Here is a 26,304-nt window from a genome sequence, read left to right as displayed (position 1 = left end):
TATGTTTGCTGGCGTTCAAACAACATCCGTTCTTTATCTTTCTGTGTTATCCTCAGGAGAGTGAGATATCATTCATGGTCTCCTGGTTGAAGTAGAGTGCTTTTCTTCAGAGGACACTCAGAGGAGCCCGTTCCTGCTGGGCTGTTTGCCTGTGGCTGAACAGAAATGTTCCCCGCTGTTAGCCACAGGGAGGGGGGAGGGTTGAGGGGGTAGCCATGTGGTGGGGGGAGGCAAAATGCGACCTTGTAACGAAAGCACATGTGCTATGTATGTAATGTTAACAGCAAGGTTTACCCTGAAAGACTGTAGCCACTGTTTTATAAAATGTGTCTTTTTAAATACTGCTGTCCCTTTTTTTTTCTCCACCAGCTGCATGTGTTTCAATGATCACAGGATCTTCTCCTTCCCAGAGGCTAGTGAAGATTAGAAAGAAAAAAAAGAAACTCGTGATTAAATGTTCTCTGAGCTCATGCTGTCCTCCCACACTGACAGAGCACAGACGAATGCATGGAGGCAAATAATGTCAGAGTGCAGGAAAGCACAAAATGACCGGGAGGAGAGGTGGCGGGCTGAAGAGAGTAAGTGGCGGGCTGAAGACAGGGCTGAAGCTCAAATGTGGCGGCAGCATGATGAGAGGAGGCAGGATTCAATGCTGAGGCTGCTGGAGGATCAAACCAATATGCTCCAGTGTATGGTTGAGCTGCAGAAAAGGCAACTGGAGCCTACAGACTGCCACTACAGCCCCTGTGTAACCAACCACCCTCCTCCCCAAGTTCCATAGCCTCCTCCCCCAGATGCCCAAGAACGTGGTGGGGGGGCCTCCAGCCAACCAGCCACTCCACCACAGAGGATTGTCCAAAAAACAGAAGGCTGGCATTCAATAAATTTTAAAGTTGCAAACTTTTAAAGTGCTGTGTGGCATTTTCCTTCCCTCCTCCACCACCCCTCCTGGGCTACCTTGGTAGTCATCCCCCTATTTGTGTGATGAATGAATAAAGAATGCATGAATGTGAAGCAACAATGACTTTATTGCCTCTGCAAGCGGTGATTAAAGGGAGGAGGGGAGGGTGGTTAGCTTGCAGGGAAGTAGAGTGAACCAAGGGGCGGGGGGTTTCATCAAGGAGAAACAAACAGAACTTTCACACCATAGCCTGGCCAGTCATGAAACTGGTTTTCAAAGCTTCTCTGATGCATACCGTGCCCTCCTGTGCTCTTCTAACTGCCCTGGTGTCTGGCTGCGCATAACCAGCAGCCAGGCGATTTGCCTCAACCTCCCACCCCGCCATAAACGTCTCCCCCTTACTCTCACAGATATTGTGGAGCTCACAGCAAGCAGTAATAACAGTGGGAATATTGGTTTCGCTGAGGTCTAAGCGAGTCAGTAAACTGCGCCAGCGCACCTGTAAATGTCCAAATGCACATTCTACCACCATTCTGCACTTGCTCAGCCTGTAGTTGAACAGCTCCTGACTACTGTCCAGGCTGCCTGTGTACGGCTTCATGAGCCATGGCATTAAGGGGTAGGCTGGGTCCCCAAGGATACATATAGGCATTTCAACATCCCCAACAGTTATTTTCTGGTCTGGGAATAAAGTCCCTTCCTGCAGCTTTTGAAACAGACCAGAGTTCCTGAAGATGCGAGTGTCATGTACCTTTCCCGGCCATCCCACATTGAGGTTGGTGAAACGTGCCTTGTGATCCACCAGAGCTTGCAGCACTATTGAAAAGTACCCCTTGCGGTTTATGTACTCGGCGGCTTGGTGCTCCGGTGCCGAGATAGGGATATGGGTTCCGTCTATGGCCCCACCACAGTTAGGGAATCCCATTGCAGCAAAGCCATCCACTATGACCTGCACATTTCCCAGGGTCACTACCCTTGATATCAGCAGATCTTTGATTGCGTGGGCTACTTGCATCACAGCAGCCCCCACAGTAGATTTGCCCACTTCAAATTGATTCCCGAGTGACCGGTAGCTGTCTGGAGTTGCAAGCTTCCACAGGGCTATCACCACTAGCTTTTCAACTGTGAGGGCTGCTCTGATCTTGGTATTCATGCACTTCAGGACAGGGGAAAGCAAGTCACAAAGTTCCATGAAAGTGCCCTTACGCATGCAAAAGTTTCGCAGCCACTGGGAATCGTCCCAGACCTGCAACACTATGCGGTCCCACCAGTCTGTGCTTGTTTCCTGAGCCTAGAATTGGGGTTCCACTCCATGAACCTGTCCCATTAGCACCATGATGCATGCATTGGCAGGGCCCATGCTTTCAGAGAAATCTGTGTCCATGTCCTGATCGCTCTCGTGACCGCGCTGACGTCGCCTCCTTGCCCCGGTATCGCTCTGCCAGGTTCTGGTGCTGCATATACTGCTGGATAATGTGTGTGGTGTTTAATGTGCTCCTAATTGCCAAAGTGAGCTGAGCAGCCTCCATGCTTTCCTTGGTATGGTGTCCGCACAGAAAAAAGGCGCAGAACGATTGTCTGCCATTGCTCTGACGGAGGGAGGGGCAACTGACGACATGGCTTACAGGGAATTAAAATCAACAAAGGGGGTGGCTTTACATCAAGGAGTATTTCAGGAAGGGTTCCAATGAGAAACGGTGCACCTAAGTAATTGTTGTTATTGGAAGAAGCAGGTTGGTCTGGCCTCTTATTGATACATGGCTAGATTTACCTCACTGCACCTTCTCTGTGAGTGACTGCAGTGTGACCTAGAGGAATGAGTCCCCTAGAGTCCCCCCTAGGGTCCCCCCTAGGGGTGGGGGGGAAGCAAATGAGTACAAAACAAATCTGGTCTATTTCTTGTTTTGATCCACTCCATCTGTCTTTTACATCTTTGGTTAGCAGCAGATGGTGCAGAAGGACTGCAAGCCATCCACATCTCATGGCTACTCAGCAGAAGATGGTACAAGAGGACTGCTAGCCATCCTTATCTCTTGTCTGCCTGGCAGTAGATGGTACAATAGAACTGCTAGCAATCCATATCATCTACCTGCTCACCATAAGACAGTTCAATAGGACTGACTGCAGAACTAAAGAGAATGACCTGGTCAAGTCACTTCTAATGTAGTTCCTGCACCCATGTCTGGCCAGGAGCACCTCAGACATGATGATAGCTATCAGTCCTATTGTACCATTTACTGCCACAAGGCAATGGGTTGCTGCTGTTGTGTAGCAATGCAGTACCATGTCTGCCAGCACCCAGGAGACATACGGTGACTGTTACCTGAGTGGGCTCCATGCTTGCCGTGGTATGGCGTCTGCACAGATAACTCAAGAAAAAAGGCACGAAACGATTGTCTGCTGCTACTTTCACGGAGGGAGGGAGGGAACGGGGGCCTGACGATATGTACCCAGAACCACCCGCGACAATGTTTTAGCTCCATCAGGCATTGAGATCTCAACCCAGTATTCCAATGGGCAGCAGAGACTGCGGGAACTGCGGGATAGCTACCCACAATACAACACTCCGGAAGTCCATGCTTGCCTCGGTACTGTGGAAGCGCTCCGCCGAGTTAATGCACTTAGAGCATTTTCTGTGGGGACACACACACTCCAATATATAAAAACGATTTCTAAAAAAACGACTTCTATCAATTCGACCTAATTTCGTAGTGTAGACATACCCTCACTCCATACACATACCTCAGCCAGCCGCCCCTCTGACACTGATCTGGAGTTTGTGTGAGTCGCCCGCCCATATCCTGAGGCTGCTCAGGGAGGCGGACACCCCCACACTAGAGGGCTCTGATCACTGGGAAGGGAGGAGAAGCCGCTTTTTGTCTTTCCTTCTCTCAGCCTCATTTGGGCTTAGCATTTTGGAGAATGAACTTCCTGGGTCAGAGGCAGTCGCTGGTGCATCCGGGAGCCCGGGCTGAGCCGCTGCGGCTCCCTAGCGGGGTGTATGCGGGGAAAGCCCTTCGCTAGCGCCCCTCTGTGCACTGCCGGGGGGACTTTCTCCTGAGACAGAGACTGCAGGTGAGGGAGAAACCCGGGGAAAGTGCCGGGGCCGGGGCTGGGGCCGGGCAGGAAAGTGACTCTGCACCAACGGCCCCTCCTCGCCCCAGCTCTGCTCCCGGGGGCGGGGATCTGCGAGTCCCGGAGCTGCTGCCCCCCCCCCCCAGGCTCTGCTCCCCTGAGTGCCCGCAGGAACCGAGCCAGCGCCGGGAGAGGGGCTGGGCCAGGGACCGAGTCTCCCAGCCCGAGCGCAGGGGGAGAGACTGGAAGGGACAGCAGGAGTAATAAGTGGGGAGGGAGATTCCCTGTTCCCAGCCCTGCCCAGCTTCATTCAATGACAGATCTATTCCAGTCCCTGCAGGGAGCTGGGGTGGAAAATGAAGAGGAGACAGATCAAAAATCCAGGGAAAATAAATTGCCTGATGCGCAGGGCCCGTGGGAACCATTCCTGGCCCTGGGAGAGTGGATAGTGTGCGAACATCACCAGGGCTTTTCTGGCTGTACCTCTTAGCCCTGCTGAGCCCGAAAGAGGGTCCCCTCTGCTCCTGGGAGCAAGGAGGCAGAAGGGGTGAGGACTGAGAGTCTGGAGGAGGCCACACAGGGAAAGAAATAAGGAAGCAGAACTGTGGAATTGTCGCTGGCACGGCAGGTTGACATTGCCTGGTTCAGGTTCCTTCAAGAGGTGTGTGCATTCACCAGGGAGACACTGGGGGTTTCACTCATGCGACAACGGGAAAGCATCACAGAGTCAGTCGTCCAACGCTGGACAAAGAGCTCTGCTAGAACAGGGAAAACAGCCTGATCCCTAATCAAAGCGAGCAGAGCTGCCAGCTTGCTGTTCCTATGTCTGAGTAGGTGGGATAGCTCTAATGCAGGAGATACTTGCTGTTTCAGGGGCTGGTGACCTTCAAGGAGGTGGCTCTGTATTTCACCCAGGGGCAGTGGGAACTTCTGGACCCAGGTCAGAGAGACGACATGCAGGAGAACTATGAGTCCCTGATATTGCTGGGTAAGGATTCCTTTCTTCTCAGAAGAATGGGGAGATCTCTGAAGTGCTTGAGTCAGCACCAAGAACAGGGCCCAGCAAGCACATAGGGAGAGGCAGACACTGCTCTGAAGAGCTCACAGTCTGACTGTAAAGACGCTCAAAGCGTGAGGGGGAAACAGAAGCACCTAGAGGGCAAGTGACTTGCCCTAGAAACAGGCCACATCATTCGCAGGGCTCTGAATAGAACTCAGGTCTTCTGCATCATAGCCTATGTCTGCATGACAAGCTAGGGGTATGGTTCTCCTGTCTGTGTACACGTACTCCTGCTAGTTCTCTTTGAGCCAGGGTGAGTCTAAGTAGCAATGTAGCCACCATAGCAGCAGCAGAAACATGGCTGAGCCCTGCCACTTACAAACCGGTGGGTCTATATCCATGCCTCCGCTGCCACTACCTAGGCTACTGTGGCTACACTGCTATTTATACTGGCACTAGCTCAACAAGAGCTAGCACAAGGATGCATCCACAAGCAGGGGAATCACACCCCGAGCTCGTTGTGTAGATAGTCATAGGCTAATGTCCAATCGATTGGCCCACACTGCCTCCATATGGGCTCATCATCCTTCTGGATGGAGTGATAGTGACCCCTGCGGGTGCACCTTCACTAGGAAAAAGGTGTGTTCTTACCCTGAGTTAAAGTCTATGGGGGAGCTTAACGGCAGCCTTGAGCTACTAAGTCCTGTGAAAACTACAGCCTGCCTTGTCTTCACTCGTTTTATCTTGTTTTATCTTGTGCCTAACTCGAGTTAAGACCACACTTTTTGCCTGAGGGAAGACAAGCCCTATTAAAGTTGCCTAACATTTTCTGTTATAACTTTCCATCTTCAGTTGTAAGACAACTTTAACAAACTAACTGTTCAGACTCAAATCTCCTATGCTTAGAGGGGATGGCCGTAAGGTTGGAGAGATGCTTTTCACTGTCTCCATGAAAATGCAGCCAGATTTGACAAAAAGGTATCAGCTGCAGAAAATTACCACTATGGTTGCAAAAGATGGAATTGCTCTGATTTTTTTTTATTACAAAAAAAGCCTATATCATACAAAAATATGTCAAAAGAATGTTGTATTATTAAGATTGCAAAATCAAGCACTCAAAAGTTAGGAAATGCCAGGATTAGGTTCAGCCCTCTTATGCATGATCACAGAGTTTTTTGCGCAGGATCCTGCCTCATTCAGTGTTCTGAATGAATGCTGCTCACCAGACCTCTGACTGTCCCAAAGGGTCTCCAAGAGCATTTCCCCCTCTGTTACAGGTTTACCCAAGTTCACCACCAGCAAGGGAAGGAACTTGATTGAAATTATGGAGCTTTTTAGTAGCATCTATTTAATGAGTGTGTGACAAACTCTGATTTCTCCTCTTTCCTTTCTCTGAGTAGACTTTCCGATTCCTAAACCCAACGTGATCTCTCGGATGGAAACAGTGGAAGAGCTGGGTGTCCCAGATCCCCACGCCGCTAAGGAATGGGAGATCCTGAGAGTAGCCCCCACAGGTGAGGGGTCAGTATTAAACCAAGTAAGAAACCATTTGCAAATTGTGCTAACAAGATTCCTACAAAGACCCCGTGAGCTCCCCAGTTCTACCTCGGGTCAGGATTGTCCCCAGCAGGTGTCCTATGCCCTCATAGCAGACATCACTCACGGCCTCCCACCCAGCCTGACTGACATCTGGCAATAGCTCTCTTTCCTGAGTGTTCAGATGGATTGTGGAGGCAGGATTGGTCATCTTCTTTCTCTCCTCTGGGAAAGGGCTTGGGGTGATTCAGGTTGGGATCCGTGAAAGGACTTAGGCATTGCAATGCTGGGCATCACAGGGCCTAACTTTTAGGCAGCTAGTAAATTGCAGGAACAGTATTGCGATTCACAAAGCCTGAGTTAGGCGCTGAGTTTCCCTGTGCAATGAATGGTTGAGATAAGTGCCTAAGAATGGGATCCACAAACTCTAACACCTCAGCTGAGCTAGCCAATGCGAGATGCTGACCAGAGGGGCATGTGCTAAGCCCTGCCCCTCTCTCAGAGATAAGAGTCCAGGCTACTGGGAGGTGCCTAGCTCTGCTTAGTGATACACCAGTGGGAACCCCTCTCCTGGAATCAGGTGGCTCAGGGGCCTAAGCTATTTCTTGGGGGAATGAGGTAGGTGCTTATCTCACTCTACACAAAACCTCCACCTGTAGCCCAATGATTAGAGAACTTCCCTGGGATGTGGAAGATGGAGGTTCAGTTCCCCCTCTGCCAGAGAGGGTGAAAGGATTTGCACAGGGGTCTCCCACATCTCAGGAGGGTGTGTTTACCACTGAGCTATGGGATAGTTGGAGGTGGGACTTCCTTCGCCTCTCGTGGTGAAGCTGGCTGAAGAGTGGCTGGAGCAAGGGGGCTGGAGCCCGGGTCTCCCATCTCAGTGCCCTAACCTCTGGACTATAGAGTCATTCTTTCTCTCTGGCCCAATGACTATTCCACTGTGGATAAACACTTAATCGTTGGGGAGGGAACGAGAGGACGAGAGCACACACAAACAGGTCTGTGTCTGTGGTCAGTGCATCCACCTGGGAGACTCTGGGTCCAGTGCCCTTGCTCCAGTAACTCTTTCATCATTTATCCAGAGTGCAGCAGCTCCAATGGGAGAGATGGAAAGAGCACCTCCTGCCACTGCCAATCAGAATATCCCAGAGCTGAGTAGCTGGAGCACCCTCCTGAAAGGTGGGAGGATTTGAACAGGGGGTCTTTCTCCCCTTTGGGTGTGGGGAATTGAACTGGAGTCTCCCACATCCCAGCTGAGTGCTCTAACCATTGAGCTAAAAGCTATAAAGTAGGTATTACTGCCACCTCCTCTGCTGGCTGGATTTTGAATGGGACCTGATCTTGGGGGCCACCTGCTGGATTGGGCACTGCATACATGTAGGCGGCTGAACACCTGTCTTCCCCTGGTTCATTGATCACTCTGGGGCTTTGGTGGGAGATGGGCGTCCAGATGCCTAGAATGAGGCAGCCATGCACATGGCCAGAGGCAGGAACATAGGCACCCAGGGAACTTTCATTTTAAAAAACTTCAGTGTCAAGTGAGGTTAGGCGACTGGAGTGGAGCCAAAACAGGGACCTAGGTGGCTAAACCCAAGATTTGGGGGCCTAAGTCTGGGGTTTAGGCACCTAAGTACCTTGGTGGATCTCACCCTCAGCACTTAGCCCTTCTATTGTACCCATCTCCCCTTTCCCATTCCCCTTTCAATGGTTCCCTTTCCCCTGGGCACAGGGAGTGACTCCTGTCTGGATTCTCTCTCTGACCCAGCAGATGATGGGATGGGGAGTGAGCATGAGGAGGAGAATCTGGAGCAGGAAAGTCCTGAGATGGTGGAATTGGACATGATGTTGCTGGGAAGAGCTGAAGAGAACATTTTCCAGAGCCCTGGACTTGGAGAAACCTGTGAGAGTCAGTGTGGACTGGAGAGGCAGCAGGAAAACCACCCAGATGAGAGACTAGGGATATCCACTCACCCAGGAGAAGGTTTTAAGGAATTCAACAACATCAGCATCAACCAGAGAACAGATAAGTCAGAAACCCAGAAAACATGCACTGAGTGTGAGAAAACCTTTTCTTGGAGGTCAGAGCTGCTAATCCATCAGAGATTGCACACGGGAGAGAAACCCTACAAATGCCTCGACTGTGGGAAAAGTTTCACACGAAGCTCAAACCGTAATGCGCATCAGAGGATCCACACAGGAGATAAGCCCTATAAATGCACTGAGTGTGGGAAAAGCTTCAGCCAAAGCTCACACCTGATGAAACATCAGCGGCTGCACGTGGGAGAGAAGCCCTACAAGTGTACAAAATGTGGAAAAAGCTTCAGTTGGAGCTCAGACCTTATTGTTCACCAGAGAATTCACACAGGAGAGAGACCCTATAAATGCCTCGACTGCGGGAAAAGCTTCAATCGGAGCTCGAACCTTAACACTCATCAAAGGGCCCACATGGGAGAGGGCCCCTACAATTGCACCGAGTGTGGGAAAAGTTTCAGCTACTGTTCCTCCTTCATTAGACACCAGAGAACCCACACAGGAGAGAAACCCTACAAATGCACCGAGTGTGGGAAAACCTTCTTTGAGAGCTCGGCCCTTATCAGGCACCAGAGGAGCCACACTGGAGAGATGCCCTACAAATGCACCGAGTGTGGGAAAAGCTTCTTCGAGAGCTCATCCCTTATCAAGCACCAGAGGATCCACACTGGAGAGAAGCCCTACAAATGCCCTGACTGCAGGAAGAGCTTCAAGCAGAGCTCATCCCTCATCAATCATCTGAGGACCCACACCGGAGAGAAACCCTACAAATGCACCGACTGCGGGAAAAGCTTCACTGTGAGTTCTGCTCTGATTAGACATCAGAGGATCCACCTGTGATCAACACCAGCTGCCAGTTTCCCTTTGGGGGCTTATGTGAGGCCTGAAGATAGGTCTGGGAACCAGAACAGGAGGCTGTGGATCCTTTGAGGTATTGGAAAGGGCCCTCAGAAAGCCTGCGTCTTTGGTCTCTTGTTATTCATTCAGTGACCTTGTCCCAGTCTGTCACTGAACAGAGCTGCCTGGAGAAAGACTATGCTGTTTGGGCTGAATCAGGCAGGGACTGGATCTCACCAGGTGTCAGTATGGCATCGGGCGTGATGGGGCTCCAATCTCAGATGGGCTGTCTTGGTAATGCACATTATTAATGATTAGAAAAGACTGGACCTTATTTTCTCTTTCCGTGGTGGTCTCCTCATCTTCTTCTCTCTCTTTTCCCTCTGTCCAGTCACTGGATTGAAGAGGACCCAGGAGAGTCCCTGAGAGAATGTACAGAGGTAAAAGAGAAAGCTGTGAATCCGAGCTGTCCAGTCAATGAAACACCCCCAGAGCCAGGGAGATCTGGGTATGGGTGTGTTGTGTCCCAGCAGGTCTCCAGGAGGTACCAGCTGGGTGGGGGCCTGCAGAGCTACAGGAGGAGAGGTGCCCAGCTGGCACAGAAGCAAAGCCAGACATCAGGCTGATCTCCTGTGCTGGGGTGGATTTGGAGGGACACTTCTCATGTATCAGTGGAGACCCAAGGGGCAAGTATTGCTCAGGATCTGATTGGATGGCCCAGTGAAGGATTCCTCTGTGTTTCCTGTCTGTAACTAACTCACAGGGCCCCATGTCTAAACGCAGCTTGGAATCACATTTGGTCTTCGCCCCACAGTAACATCCCTAACTCAAGCGACCCAGCGACAATACAGACATAGGTTGTAATGAAGATGGAACCTAATCCAGTCTTCCCTAAATGGGTTAAAAGCTCAGGCTTCAGGCTGTGTACAAGGACATAACTAGAGACCTTATGACCATGTTAAAGTCAGGTGAGCGGAATCTGTGCTGTAACCAGGACCTGAGTGATAACTGTTGTGTAGATGGGGCCTAGTGTCTATAACTGTTTTTCCTTGCATGTGGGAGGCCTCAAAACTGAAGTTCTAACCCTGTTAATGAGCCCAGCTTGAAGCCTGGAACATGCCTAGGCTAGAGTATGGGCCCCTAACATGTTTATTTGCCTGTCCACCTGGGCAAGAAGAAACACTGTAATTACACAATCTGGCCAGAAACTCAGCTGGTGTAAATCAGTGTAGCCCTGACACCAATAGAGCAATGTCGATTTACACTAGCTGAGGATGTGGCCAGGTGATTTCTGTAGGAGCTCTGTATCGGGGCTGTCTGCACTCTTTCCATTTTCTGCCTGCCCTAGTAAAGAAGCTTTGGTTACTGTATGTGTGTGTCTGTGTGTTTATTGGGAACCCAGAGGGACTGCAGCCAGGTAACTGAGGAGCCCACAGCATTGGCCTCTCAGTGCATGTTGTGCATGGCGCATTGCCCAGTGTTTGAGGTCTGGAGACCCTGACACCCTGAGGCTCACAGTTTCCATTTATCTCTGAGTCATCCCTCGAGCCTCTCATTAAAAGACTTTTCCCAAGGGGCCCATCAACTCCAGAGCACGCAACTGGAGCGGGTTTTCCCCTGGTTTGGGGCAAATTGGTGCCAACTCTGCCAGCACAAAGATGCCCTAAAGCCAGCTTAACATAGCATTGGCTTGTGCGGAGGCAGAGAAGCAGCTCCTATACCACCTACCCTCTCTGTGGGTGGTGCAGAGACATGGCTACACAATACCCTGCCAGCCTCTGGCTGCTGTACTGGCCCTTTGGGGGCACTGGCAACCCATACAAGTCAGGCTGATCTAACCTGTGTCTGGGGTCAAGTGCTCCTAGGATGGGGGGAAAATAAAAGATTGCTTAAATACACCTTTTCACCTCCCTCCTGAGTTGCACTGAACATGGAAGCCAAGGATCAGGGCTAATAAGATGTTTTAAATAGTCGGACTCATACAACAGGTGCTAAATGCCATTGGTAGATCACACTAGCTTTTCAGCAGATCTCAAGCTTCATCCTATCTCTGCCCATTATCTTTTCAGCTTGTTAGGTCTTTTAGGGCATGGTTCTTATCTTCTGTAGAGCGTTTCAAAATGTTCTTTGTTGTTGTTTATTTAATTTCCTGAATTTTGTTAAAGTTGTTGGTTCTCTGTTAAATGGACTCTTGCTTTCATGCAGGGGAAGACTCAAATCAACCAAAAAGCAACTGTGCTGGATGCAGGAATCACTGGGTGAAGTTCTATTGCTTGTGTTATGCAGAAGTTCAGATTAGATGGTAACAAGGGTCCTTCTGGCTTTAACAGCTGTAAAAACCTTTATAATAATAATAATAATGAAGTCTCTGTTCTGCAGTGATGTAATTTGTCAGAGATGGAGAGCAAAGCATGCCCGAGAACTTTACAGTAGTTATGAAGTCCCTGAATGAAGTGTCAAAAGCCTTGAGGAAAGGCCTGGCTTGGTACTGACTGACTTGCTTATGAGTCCTGGGCTTCATTTTCCCCATCTGTGACCCCCTAGCCACCTGTGTAAAGAGCTGTTAGAGCAGTGGATGGAAAGTGTTTATATAGCTCTCAGTGGGGTTATTATTACTCAGCTGCTGTATACAAGCAACGCCAGTTGACTGCCGTCATCTTCTCAGAACAATGGGGCCTATTGTGTAGTATGCTGGACTAGGACTCAGGAAGCAAGAGTTCTAGTCTTGGCTCTGCTATAGGGCTGCTGGGTGACTTATGGCAAGTCATGTCCCCATCTATAAAGTGGACGCTCACCTCCTTTCTAAGGCATGTTGAGAGAGGTATTTAAGAGCTGAGTATTGGCATTATTCAGAAGAGACTGAAGTTTATGCTTCCCTATTGATACTGCATGCTCCAGGCTTGCTGCTTTCTCTTTGCTCTCTGCCTTGGGCACTAAGTGGGTTGTTGAAATCCCCAGATATGGGCACTGTACAGCTCATATTCTACAAGTACCCCAGCTCTAAACTGCAGCTGGATTTGCCTGGGACACTGCAATGGGAGGCTGGGAGGCAGCACTCAGAGAATCACCTAGGTGTAGGGATGGCCTGTGTGCAGGTGCTAGGCACGAAGAGACACTCCACAAGGCATTCACTTCCGTCTCCAAGACATACTGAGAAACCATATGCACCCCAGCTTCATCCAACTTGTGATCTCATGTGAAACCTTAATGGTAGCCTCTAAGATGTTAAAATAGAATAATGTTACGTGTGTGGGCTATGTGCCAGTCACATGTGCCTACAGGGCTTAAAATGGAGGAGTTGCAAGGAGTCAGACCTGGCCCAAAAACACAACGAAAGTTAAACCAAGACGAATTGCTGAGGGGTGCACTTTCAGCACTGTCTTACCAAAGCCGCTGCTTCCACATTATGATAGACCTGCCCCGCCACCACACACTTTTTTCAGTCCAGTCCAAGACTGTGCGCCGATCTGCTGACGTGAGAGTGGTTTTGCACGGGGGTGTAAGTTATTGACAGCACTGCAGGAGGCTTTCCTTCTCATTCCCATGTGGTTACATTTTTTGTGTGGTGGGATGTGTCATTAGCTGTCATTAAATTAAGGTTTGGTTTGTGTTCATAAATGTTTGAGGACTCTCAGACAGTGAAGTTCGGGTGACGTTCCCTGTGCTCTCTATTCCTAGCCTGCAGCTTGCAGAGGTGGTGGGGAGTCTCTCCATTTACAGGCGAGTCCTTAGCACAGATTTATTTGACTTGAATATGGTACCCATATCACCAGGGTGATCGCCAGACTCTCACATGGGGAAGTCATTGGGGGCATCAGCAGCAACTCACCCAAGACACTTCACCCCGGATGAAGCGACTTTGTCCTGAGTGTGACAACCTGCCTTAGGCCTAATTTTCAGGGAACTGCACTGGTGCTGGACAAATGATGACAGAGTCCCTAAAGCACTCTGCACATCTCTCAAGGGGAGCTGCTAAGGTACGGAGCTCTTCCCCCACCCAAAACCAACCCCTCTGTGCCTCAGTTTCCCCAAATGGGGGAAATAAGCCTGGCTGGGGGTTGTGTGCATAAATCCATTAATGTTCATGAAGTGCTCAGATATGACAGCGCTAGGAGCCATAAAAGCAGATGGAGACCCTAGAGTGGCACAGGAAGGTTACCTGTCCTCTGCAGATGTTACTGCTCAGATGTCCTGCCTAGGGGAGGCTCTTTAAGGAGGTGTCTGCACAGTATGGCTGCCCCTCCCCACTCCTTGAAGGTAGCAGGTGAGCATGGAGATGAGGAGATTCCATGAGTCCGGGGAACGGGAGATTCTGTGGGTATCTGAGATTGTCCCAGGGGTTCCCCTAATAAAAGAGCCCCAGAGATGATGGGTACCTGGCCCCAAGGGCTGCCCAGAGCCCTGCAAGGTCTCTGGTTCATTCCTACTTTTCAGGAAAGAGACAAGGATACTTGATCCCTCCTGTGGGGAGCTAGGGAGGGATCTTCATTGGTTGTGTGAAGCCAGGTCCTACATTCAATTGGATGTCATTTCTCCATTTGGATGTAAGGTCCTAACTTCTCAGCACCACATCCAATCAGTTCCACATTTCAGGGTGTTTTTTTAGGCAGCAGTGGGCAGAACCCTGTTGATTTTGGTGCCCAATCAGGAAAACTGAAAGTGGGGAATGGGAAGCACATGGAGCCCCGGCATCCAGTGAACAGAGCCAGCAGCTCCAACCATCCCTGTAATAATCTATAGTTATTATTTATTATTTGTATTGCCATAACAAGTAGGAGCCCTAGTCATGGACCAGCACCCCATGGTGCTAGGCACTATACAGACATAGAACAAAAAGTTCTTGCCAAGAGACAACAGAGGGGAACAGATAGATGAGGGAGCACAAGAAAACAATTGTCACACTGTCTGGAGTGGCTCACAACTGTGAGTGCTAATCTCAGGGCAGACTGTTAGAAAACCGGGCAGACATCCCTAACTGGAGCTGTGTTCTATAATTAGATTTCACCAAGCCAGTAACAAATGTGAACTCCTGGATCATTGTACCAGTCTTACCATGGAGTCACAGACAGTCCCCTTAGACTCTCCAGCCTATCTTGCCACCTAGACAGACTGGACTTAGTGATAATAGTCACATAAACCAAAAATTACACCACCTCAGATTGCTTCCAGTCCCAAGGGACTAGCCACTTACCCCAGATCAATGGGTCCTCCAGATCTCACCCCAAAGACAACATTGGCACCCAGTTCTATAGTAACCTAGTAGTAGGTTTATTAGCTAAGAAAAGGAAATGAGAATTATTGAGAGGTTAAAGTAGTAAAATATAGGTACAGGAAAGTCACAGTTTGTAAGTCCAAATGGTAGCAGTAATGTAATGAACAACCAGATAATATCTGGGAATCTTGGCTTTGCATCTGGTGCCCTTCCCTGTAAGAGTCCATACAGTCCAGAGATGCAGGATCATTCCTGGAATCCATACATATAGCTTCTTCTCACAGAAAACAAGCTGATGGAGTCTCTACACACACAGAGTTTTCCTTTGATGATGGTGAGTGAGGAATGCAGTTTGAGTCATTGGCCACCAATTATCACCATAATGACCACTTGCTTTTCTGTTGAAGTCCTTTATTAGCATCCCACAAGATTTCTTTGTTGTTTACTTACAGGGGTATGCACAATGTAAATGTTTGCTATTTCATTATAACAGGAACAAAGAGGTGAAAATAATATGAAAACTATTGGGATGTTATTTGTGAATTGTAAACACCAACCATACTTTCATAGAATACCAGGGTTGGAAGGGATCTCAGGAGGTCATCTAGTCCAACCCCCTGCTCAAAGCAGGGCCAATCCCCAATTTTTGCCCCAGATCCCAAATGGCCCCTTCAACGATTGAACTCCCAACCCTGGGTTTAGCAGGCTAATGCTCAAACCACTGAGCTATCCCAATCTGTACTAATACACAAGTGAATTGGCCTGTGGCCCTGGATTGACCTGGTCTGCCAGCAACTCTACAACAGCGGGATCCATGTCTAGTTGGCAGCCGGTGTCAAGTGGAGTGCCCCAGGGGTCGGTCCTGGGGCCGGTTTTGTTCAATATCTTCATAAATGATCTGGAGGATGGTGTGGATTGCACTCTCAGCAAATTTGCGGATAATACTAAACTGGGAGGAGTGGTAGATACGCTGGAGGGCAGGGATAGGATACAGAAGGACCTAGACAAATTGGAGGATTGGGCCAAAAGAAATCTGATGAGGTTCAATAAGGATAAGTGCAGGGTCCTGCACTTAGGATGGAAGAACCCAATGCACAGCTACAGACTAGGGACCGAATGGCTAGGCAGCAGTTCTGCGGAAAAGGACCTAGGGGTGACAGTGGACGAGAAGCTGGATATGAGTCAGCAGTGTGCCCTTGTTGCCAAGAAGGCCAATGGCATTTTGGGATGTATAAGTAGGGGCATAGCGAGCAGATCGAGGGACGTGATCGTTCCCCTCTATTCGACATTGGTGAGGCCTCATCTGGAGTACTGTGTCCAGTTTTGGGCCCCACACTACAAGAAGGATGTGGATAAATTGGAGAGAGTCCAGCGAAGGGCAACAAAAATGATTAGGGGTCTGGAACACATGACTTATGAGGAGAGGCTGAGGGAGCTGGGATTGTTTAGCCTGCAGAAGAGAAGAATGAGGGGGGATTTGATAGCTGCTTTCAACCACCTGAAAGGGGGTTCCAAAGAGGATGGCTCTAGACTGTTCTCAATGGTAGCAGATGACAGAACGAGGAGTAATGGTCTCAAGTTGCAGTGGGGGAGGTTTAGATTGGATATTAGGAAAAACTTTTTCACTGAGAGGGTGGTGAAACACTGGAATGCGTTACCTAGGGAGGTGGTAGAATCTCCTTCCTTAGAGGTTTTTAAGGTCAGGCTTGACAAAGCCCTGGCTGGGATGATTTAACTGGGAATTGGTCCTGCTTCGAGCAGGGGGTTGGACTAGATGACCTTCTGGGGTCCCTTACAACCCTGATATTCTATGATTCTATGATCCCTGGGGTGCAAACTGGAACTGGGGTACTGCTGAGCCCTCTGGCTTACCAATAGGGTGACTGGATGCCCTGGTTTTATAGGGACGGTCCTGTTATTCAGGGCTTTTTCTTATATAGGCACCAATTACAACCCCACCCCCACCCCCAATATTTCACACTTGCTATCTGGTCACCCTGCCAATAGAGGGGGATGGAAGGGGGACCTGCAGGGAGCTCGTGGGGGAAATGGAGGGATGCAAGGAGCCCTTGGTGACTGCAGTGAGCTCAGGCTACACAGTGTGCATGTCTGTCTGCCGGGGGACATTTTCACATCACCATCAATTTTACACCCATCCTGGGAGTTTTCCCCCCTGCTCGATGTGACCATCACAACTCTTCCAGCCCCAGCTTCCAGTTACATCCCAGTATATGCGGGCAGCCAAGACAAGACCTGCCCCATGCATCCCTTCTCAGATGGGTCTTAAACCTGAAAAGCCATTTGCAGTTCAAACGTGCATTAACACGGTGCTCAGCAGCAGCAAAGCGGGCCGCCCTCAGCAGCTGTTGTCATCAGAAGGCTAGTTTGGCCTCTGGTTACTGCTAAGGAAGGGGGAGGGGGATTCTCCGAGTCTCTCTGGCTTTCGTCTGACCAGGATATAAGGGATTGAACTTCCTGGGTCAGAAGCTGGGGCTGTTGCCTCCATTGTGAGCCGGACTGAGCCGCCGCTGCTGCTGTGTAGGGAGAGTCATTCCCTACCGCCCTTCTGTGCCCAGCTGGCGGGACTTTCTCCGGGGCTGGAACCAGCCCCTGGGGCAGCCTCGGGCTCTGTCGACATCAGCTTCTGAGCCGCAGACTCCAGGTAATTGCAAGAGGGAACTTGGAGAAAGTGCGAGGGCCCGGCAGAAAGCGAGCCGCGCTGGCTCTGCCCAGATGGCCCCTCCTCACCCCCAGCGCTTCTCACTCGTCGCATGGCAGCTCGCTCCCGTTCGCACTATTAGGAGCCAGGCCAGCGATGGGGGAGGAAATGCCTCCGGGCTGGACCCTGCCAGAGGGGAGGGCAGCGGGGGAAGGAAAGCCCAGAAAGGGGCAGTAGGAGAGAGAACTGGGGAGGGGAGTTCCCGGATCCCGAACCTGCCCAACCCAGCTCCAAGTGCTGTGGTCACTGATACATCAGCTAGTAAACCTGCCTGTTAAAAACTCTTATTCATAGCCTAGGTTACCTTAGACAAAAGTCATCTAAGAATTGACTTTCTTGTTTTTTTTAACTAGAAGAGCAGAGAGGAAAAGCCAGTTGTTGCCTCTGCTTAGTCCCTGCACTTGGGGATAATGTCAGGGGAAACCCCTAAAATGGCTCTTTTGATTGTTATTAGTCTTGCCCACAGATGAGCGGGCTGGGTTCTTTGTAGAAACAAATAAAAATGTCCCCCTGCCCTAAGGAGCTGCCAGTTAAGGGCTGGGTGCTCTTGCCTTGCATTTTGTGTCATTCACCCTCTGCTCTGCTAAGCTGAAATGGTTGTATTTTCCCCCACTTTGCACTTAATCTGCACAGGTGTAAATAACAAGTATAAGGCTATGGGGAATGAGGCCTTGGTGTGCTTCTGTGAATAGTTACTCACATGAGTGAATAGTTGTAGGACTGGTCCCTAAATTAATACATGCCATCAGTGAGAGTCATAACAGAAAATCTGAGGGATTAAGGGGTACCCAGGGCAACTATGAGCTCAGGTGGCTACTCCGGAAGGCATAGTCTGACCTCCTTTAGAATAGGGGTTCTCAGCATCTTTCATTCTGAGCCCCCTCTTCCCCCCAAATTGCTATTAAAAACTCCACGGCCCACCTGTGCCACAGCAACTGTTTTACTGCATATCCAGTAAATTAAAAGCCAGACCTGACATTAGGGGGTAGCAACCAGGGCCCCACACCACAGGGGATCCCGCCAAGCTAAGTTACTCGGACTTTGGCTTTAGTCCTGCATGGCAGGGCTCGGACTTCAGCTTTCTGCCTTGGGACCCAGTGAATTTCAGGCAGGCCTTGCTCTCTGGTTTATTTTAGAGGACCCCCTGAAACCTGCTCACGGCCCTTCCAAGGCACCCTGTATCCCTGGGTGAGAACCTCTGCTGTATAGCACAGGTCAGGGAAGATCACCCAGTGATTACTGCATTGAGCCCAATAACGTGTGGCTGAGCTAGAGAGCACATTTTTATTTTCTTTTTTTAGAAAGAGGCATCCAATCTTTTTAAAAACTTTTTAAATGATGGAAAGTCTACCACCTCCCTTGGGAAGTTATTAAAAATTATGCCTTAATTCCATTTTGAGCTCAGCTGCCTGCATCATTCAGCCATTGGATTTGTTACACCTTTGCCTGTGAGGTTAAAGAGCCTTCTCAGTTCTAAAATAATTTGTCAACTGATTATTCCTGTTTCCTTCTGCCTATGCTTGGAGCATGACTCGTGTCTGGATTCTCTCTTTATCCCAGCAGGTGTCAGGACTGTGAGTGATAACAAAATAGGCGAATCTTCAAAGCCTTGCTGGAGAGGAACTGCCTGAGATGTCTCCAAAACGATCCAAAGGAAACGTGTCTCAGAATTTGGACCAGGGAAAATCCCTTAAGAGTCAGGGCAGGTCAGAAGCACAGCAGCAAAACCCTTCAGAGGAGAGAGAGGGTAAGTCCACCCACCGTGGGAGAGGCGTGAGGAAACGCAAAGACACCATCGTCCGCCAGAGAACATATGCAGGGGAGAGGCCCAACATCTGCATCGAATGTGGGAAAAGCTTCACCCAGAGCTCAGACCTTATGAATCATCGGAGAATCCACACAGGGGAGAAACCTTATAAATGTATTGACTGCGGGAAAAGCTTCAGCATCAATTCAAACCTTATCCGTCACCAGAGAACCCATACAGGGGACAGACCCCACAGCTGCTCTGACTGTGGGAAAAGCTTCACAGACAAGTCGACCCAGACCCAGCACCAGTGCGTCCACATGGGTGAGAAGCCCTATAAATGTATCGACTGTGGGAAGAGCTTCAGCCGCAGCTCCCACCACAAGAGGCGCCTGAGGAGCCCTCCAGGGAAAAGGCAGGACAAATGCATCCAGCGGGACAGCGCTGCCATTGGGAAGGTTAAAAAAACTAAAACATCAAAGAAGAAAACCTCGACTATCGAGATCCCCATCACGTGTGCCGAGTGCTGGCAAAGCTTCAGCCAGAACTCGGACCTGGTCAAACATATGAGGATCCACACAGGAGAGAAACCCTATGAGTGCAGTCACTGTGGGAAATGCTTCAATGTCAGTTCAAACCTGATCAGACACCAGAGGATCCACACAGGAGAGAAGCCCTACACATGCTCTGACTGCGGGAAAAGCTTCACTGACAAATCTACCCTGACCCAGCATCACCGGATCCACACAGGAGAGAAGCCTTATGAGTGCATTTACTGTGGGAAAAGCTTCAGCCGCAGTTCCCACCACAAGAGGCATCAGAGAACCCACACAGGAGAGAACCCTGTGTCCTTCCTGCCTTTATGGCCGTACCCCACTCAAGCATGTTAGGGGTTGGGGGAGGGAAGGAGAGTCCATCAGAGCAGCAGGAGGCAGTAGCTAGAGGAGATTGGAGCTGTGTGCTTGTGGGATCTGCTTTCTGGGGGTTAGTGGGGTGGGAGGGAGCTGGTATGGCTTTTTAGCAGGGATCATTAGGGGAAGGGGTTGGTTCTTGGGAGAATTGGTTGTTTTAGTGGGTTGGGACTAGGGATGGGCAAGGAGAGCTGGCCAGTGGCTGGGGTTTGTATTGGGAGGGCGAGTAGCTGGTAGGATAAGGGATATGTTTGTCTTGTTAAATTTTTACTATTGGCCTGTGTAGAACGGGTTGTAGGTTTCTTGCCATTTCCAGGTAGGATGAGTGTCTACACCCCGGGAACACCAGCGGGACTAACCCAGACGGGGTTCACTATGGAATGTCTCAGCAGAGACGCCATGGGGACCGAGCGGGGTGCTAGCCGTGGCTCTTCCAGGAGAGGACTGCAGCACAGCTTTCACGCTGTGTGTATCAAGGGCCTCTCTCCAGCAGCAGCACATTCACATCTCTTTTAACTAGTTCAGGTCAAAGGCAAATGAGGCCAGCTCCCACTCTGGTGTTAGGACATGAGAGTCTCATTTCTACTTTAAACAGCCCACTCAGTTACTACCATTGCCTTCCTTTCTCTTCTGGAATAGACAAGGCTGTGCTAGACCAGCTGTCGTACATGGGGACTCTGTATGCACCGTAGAACAAATAGCGATTAACAAAATGTTTAAACCAAAAATCATTTCCATTTCTTTGTTCTTGTGGTTCTTACTGTCTCTGGGCTTTAATCTTTCTTCTGTTCCCCACCCCAAATGTAATCAGTTCAGGGAATTCATGGCACTGTTAGCAGAATTCAGGTGACCTGTGAGCTGAAGAGGTCACTTGGGACTAATGTGGCTCCTCACCCCAGGAGGCCAGACACTTCCAGAGGGGAGCAGCCTGTCTTCTCCTCCCCAGCAGCAGCTGAAGCATTGCTCCTTTCTCTCTCTGGGTCATCCTTACCTACTAGGAGGTGTAGAATTGGACTTCTTCAGACATTTTAACCTACCTCACACTTCCCAGTCAGTTACCCTCTTTGTGTGTGTGTGTGTGTGTGTGTGTAATCCGTCTGTAGCTGTTGAGGAATCCTGAGCGCCTTAATTATTTTTTAATTCTTAATCTACTATTCTCTCTTAAAAAGAGACTGAGCTGGCACAACCCCTTGCTCAAATTATTCCCTTTGTTGATCACTCCAGACACAACCTATGTGCCTTTTTTTGCTGGCCCATTCTAAGCTCGCCCGTAGCCCAGATGTGTGTCTCTTCCCTCACAAATCCCCACTTGGGGCCCATCCCTTTCTGCCTCCCTAAAATTCCCACTAGAATTTCATTTGGGCATGTGCTTCAGCCTTCCTTTCTGTCCTAAACAGTTGTCACTATTTAAATACCAGAGTTATTCTGCCTTGGAGTTAAGTTCTAGTGAAGTGTTTCATGATGTATTAGGTGATGTTCTATTAGGTAACCTCTGATGACTATGCAGATGCACTGGGATGGTGGCTGAGTATCAAGCCTTAATGTTACTACTTCTTGATGATTAATTCAAGGGTGTCAGACTCATTCTGTGCAGATGGCTGAATTACAATTTCTACTTGTAGAGCCCTGCAAATTTGGGGATATCCACAGACCATGTTTGTGGAGTGTGGATCTGTTGCTGATACAAATTTTGTGTCCATACAGGGCTCTGTCTATTTGCGCTAGACTTGCAAGAGTTCTCACCAATCAAAATGTGGAGCAGATTTTCAAAAGAGCTCTGTACTCAGGAGCTCCTGTCTTTCCCAGCAGAGAGGGAAGGATTCTCCATTGCTCTCAATGGGAGCTGCTCAATACTTTTGAAAATCTGGCCCTTAGAGTCCCTGAGCCAGGAGTGAAAAGTTCACTGGCCAAGAACATCTTTCGGTATTGTCTGAGTACAGAATGTGCCTCTAATTAACAAAGTTAAATAGACTCATAAATTCCAAGACCACAAGGGACCATTGCTCTGATATACTGTATTGCATTTCAGGACTTAAAAAGTCAGTAGGTAGGTCATTTAGGTAACCTCTTTTTCTCTGTGCTCTAACGTTCCCTTCTATGTGGCCCCCTTATGACTAGTCTCCCCTGTGTGTGTGTGTACGCGCGCACACACACACGTCATTTTCCCCACCCCTCTCCTTCTCCCTGTTGGCATTTCTCCCCACAGCAGGAGTCAGCTGTAGAAGGGGGATGCAGGTCAAAGCCTGTCTTCTGGAGGTGGCGGGGGAGACGGTTCTGTTCCTGGGATGAAAGGTTGATGTTTTCCTAAGCCTGGTGCTAAGGGTAGGCATTGGCTTGTGAAAAGGAGAGCCATTGACTAGAGGGGTGAAGAAAGGTGCGGGAAAGTGCTCATTTGCTTGTGTCTAGTCGGGAACTAGAATCTTTTACTCCAGCATCAGTTCCCTGCTGGAAGCAAGCAGCAGTGGATTATGCTGAGTGAGGATTCTAGACCAAGCTATGTGCCTAGAGAATGGCAGTGATGAGAATTCAGAGAGGGAACCCCTGAGGTACCTTTTCTTCCTGTGCTTCCTGCAGGGCAGATCCACATACCAGGCTGTACCTGCATGCCATAACAGTTCAGAGTTAGAGAGCTGGCCCCAAACACTGACTGAAATCAATAATGCAGAGAGGGAGCGAAATTAAGGGTCATGGGACTGTTCCCCTCTGAGAACTGAAATGAGCAGGAGTTAGGACCTTCTGGGGTCCTGACCTTCTGGGGTCCCTTCCAACCCTGATATTCTATGATTCTAGGGTGTGTTTACACTTAAAATGCCACAGTTGCAGCACTGTTCTGCTTAGTGAAGAGAGCTTCTACCATCAATGTAGGTACTCCACCTCCCTGAGAGGCAGATACTAGGTCTCCCAAAGACATAGTGTTGTCTGCAGTGGGAGTTAGGTCCACGTGGATTTTCCACACCCTTGAGTGACATAGTTATCAACCTAATCCCAGGTGTAGGCAGTGATATGTCAACAGGAGGGCTCAGGGGCTTGGGTAATGCAATATGGGGCCTCTTCTGCTTTTAATATTCTTCAAGGGGAGAAGGTTGAGTAGTATGATTTCTCCCACTGCAAATGTCACAATTGGCTGTACTTTTTCTGACTTATTTTCCCCCTACCAGAATGAGGAGCATGGGAGCAGATCACCCTCCACCTCTACCCCATGCAGAGAGCTGTTCTCTGCTTGTCTGGATACCTACCATCACTCGATAGAGCTTTCCAGCCACCCTGGGCACTACTCTTTATCTAATCTGTTAACTCCTTTTGCTTCTGTCACCACTTTTGTCAGAAGAGTCCCAGACACTTGGGACAAATGGTGTTCATGACCTTGCCATGCTGAGATGTAGGAGTTTAGCAGTCCTATTGTTCCAGCAACAGGGCCTGGCAGGTTTGCAGGTGGGGAAGGGCAGAACCATGCACCTGAGTGAGAGTCTGTCCAGCCCAGTTTATCCCATCCCAGCTGCTTTCTCTGCAACAACCCAACCCAACTTCTTGTCCCAACTACCAGCTGCCAATCACCTTCCCGTTCCCTGTTGTTGTTAGGGCTGGATTAAGGCAATCTTGGAATCAAGGTGCAGCAAAACATTGAGGTGCTGCTGTGTCTACCCACCATTTAGTGCAATGTGGGTGGCGTTCTGGAGAAGCTGGGACACAATAGGGAAGAATGGAGTAGGGGGGCTTCCTTATCAGCCAGGTTGTACCTGCTTGGTGGGTGGACTGCTGTGCACTTCCCCTCCTGCCACACTCAGCCCTCTGTTGGGGAGAGCTTGGCAGCAGAGATGGGGCAGCTCCCCCTCTCAGAGCAAGTGTCCCAGGCTTACTACACTCAGGCAGCCTCAGTTACTCGGGTCATATTTTCAAGCTTTTCTTTGCAACTGTGAGAGCTAGAAATGGACTCTTTTTCCACCAGGAAAGCAGTGGTTGCTGTAATTGCATGACTCCAGGAGCTGGGTCCCCAACACATGGAGAAATAGTGCCTGTGCTCTACTGCAGCCCTGGCAGCTCTCTGTTCCCATCTGTTACGCAAATACCCAGCATCTTCTGGCTCCATCCTCCCTTCCCATGTTACAGCACCATCACCAAGGCTCTCTACTGCCCATGTCAGTTTCAAGCCAGTGGGAGATAATTGCTTTCTATTTTTTTATTGAACATAAAATCACGTCAGATTTTCTCCTTTTTTCTCTCCATTTTTTAACTGGGGTAACTTCCTGGTTACCCAAGATGGCAGGGGGTTGGTGTGGAAGGGAATCAAACCTCTTTTCAGTCAACTACTCTGTGCATGTTTGGGAATCAAAGTGTTTTACTCCATTTATGTAAATAAAACTCCGCCACCCCAAAGCAGTACACAGCCTCCTGCCCATCCAAACTCCATTACCCAGGCACCATCCCTGCTGCTGCCCCTTACAACTGCCTAAGAAACTTCCATCTCCATCCTCCTCTCCGTGCTTGGGTCATTGGATGCCATCCAGAACCGCCTGCCGCCCACATAAAGGGCAGGGCTGGGGAGCAGGAGGAAACAAACACTTTAAATTTGCTTTTTGAGTATTAGTATAAAATTTGGGATTTCATCCCTTTTTCCCTCTGAATATCAAATCTTGATGAGAAAATATTAATGTTCTCCTCACCTGTTGCCATTTGTGTGTAACTGTTGAACATTATTTGATAGCCACAATAATCTCTGCTACTGTCCTTTTCTCGCTAATTATCAGATATAGATCAAATCCCTCAGATTTCCTCTTTTCTCTCTAATTAGTGACTGTTGATATTAAAAACCCCTTAAATTACACCCCTAAATATCCAATCTCATCCAAATTGGGTATTTTCTGTGTAATTATGGAATAGTGATATTTTACATTACTATGAAAATCCTCTCAATTCTGGGGGTTTCTCATCCTTTTTAATTGCAGAAACATGGCCTTGAGTTGGAGGGAAACTGTAATCCTGACTCATTACCACAGCTCTCCCTCTGCCAACCACCTGTCCCTCCCCCGCTCCATGCCAACTGCTGTGGAACCTTCTGGTGCCATCTCCCTTCCCTGCCCATGTCACCCAGGGCTCCCTGCAGCCCTCGTCTGTTGCACAGCAGGGGGGGACTGCTCACTTTTGAGTTAATTATCTCATATTAACCTAATGTCCCCAGAGATTTTATCCCTTTTTTCTCTCCCTTTTAAACTGCAGCAACTTTTTCTGCTTCTGGAGGGAAATAGTTGCCTTTAGTCATTACTCCAGAGGGAGAAGAGCAAGGGAAGGCATTTAAACACCGCTTCAATACTTTCCCCCTTTCACACCTCTGATCTGGGAATCAAATTGTTTCCCCTTTATATCAATAAAAATACCCCTAGATGATTATGTCTGCCACTTACGCACTCCCAACTGCCACAGAACCTTCCGGTCCCGTCTCCCAACTGCCTTTTGCCTGGTGCTGCCTGCTCCCAACTGCTGCAGAACCTTCCCATCCCATCTCCCAACTGCCCCTCCCCTGCTGCTGCCACAGAAGGTTTGGGCTCTGTTCCCCCCTCCCTTCTGCAAAAGCAGTATCACCAACCGCTCTGCCTTTGTGAAAGGCAAACAGGGAGGCTAATCCTCACTTTCGCTACAATCAAACATTGGTATAAAATACCCTCAGATTTTGTCCCTTTTTAATCTTCCTTTTTAAATTGCAGAAAGCCCTTGGTTCCCATACCTCTCAATTTGCCAGGGCCGAAATGTGAGATACAATGTATGACAAAGGCCCAAAGGGAAGGAAATAATAATAAAACCCCACAGGAAACTGGAACAGTGGTGGGATCCATCCCTTTAGTCTGAAGAATGCTGCACACTTGTGATTTTTCATTTATGATACAATTTTCAACAGTAAACAGTAATGAGGAGGGGATGCTTAATTTGTATGAAATTGTGGGACTAAAATGAGTGTGAGTCCACACTGGTTTTGGAGGGAAAAATATTAACATATTTGCTGATTAACATGTCTCATATTGGCACCTGCTCCAATCTGGAGGACTGGGTGTGTCAGAGCACCCAGGGAATGGGATGCGGGGCCTTTCATCATTTAGGGCTCTGGTTCCAATCCAGCTTCCCCGATTTAGAAGGCAGGTTATTTTTTAGTGGTGGATGTTAGGGGGCTTATTCCTTCACCCGCTTACTTCCCTGGTCCTTCTCGCATGAACAGAGAGCAACAATACCTGAAGTCCAAAGGTGCAAACAATTTGATGTTTATTGGGGTGAACTTCCAGCAAGCATGATTCCAGTTTCCTTCCTTAGTGTTCCCCCTTTTCAGCTCTGAAATCACAGAACCT

At 49.2% G+C, this 26,304-nt stretch overlaps 1 protein-coding gene across 6 annotated transcripts in view; it reads left to right on the top strand.

The window, feature by feature from the left end:
• The window catches only part of LOC140898232 (uncharacterized), a 34,209-nt gene extending 13,500 nt beyond the window's left edge, over positions 1-20,709 (top strand). The window contains exons 1-5 of one of the 6 annotated variants that reach the window (XM_073311781.2): positions 3,675-3,976; positions 4,850-4,964; positions 6,377-6,490; positions 8,281-9,348; positions 19,086-20,709. In XM_073311781.2, coding sequence (XP_073167882.2) covers positions 4,931-4,964; positions 6,377-6,490; positions 8,281-9,348; positions 19,086-19,951 — 2,082 coding nt within the window. In that variant the 5' untranslated portion in view covers positions 3,675-3,976; positions 4,850-4,930 and the 3' untranslated portion in view covers positions 19,952-20,709. The other 5 variants (XM_073311775.2, XM_073311778.2, XM_073311779.2 and 2 more) reach the window with 5 other exon arrangements.
• Positions 20,710-26,304: the final 5,595 nt, after the last annotated feature.

Source organism: Lepidochelys kempii, chromosome 14, assembly GCF_965140285.1.
Source record: "Lepidochelys kempii isolate rLepKem1 chromosome 14, rLepKem1.hap1, whole genome shotgun sequence".
Taxonomy (NCBI): domain Eukaryota; kingdom Metazoa; phylum Chordata; order Testudines; family Cheloniidae; genus Lepidochelys; species Lepidochelys kempii.
Note: the sequence above shows the minus strand (reverse complement) of the source record. Positions and strands in the feature narration are given on the sequence as shown.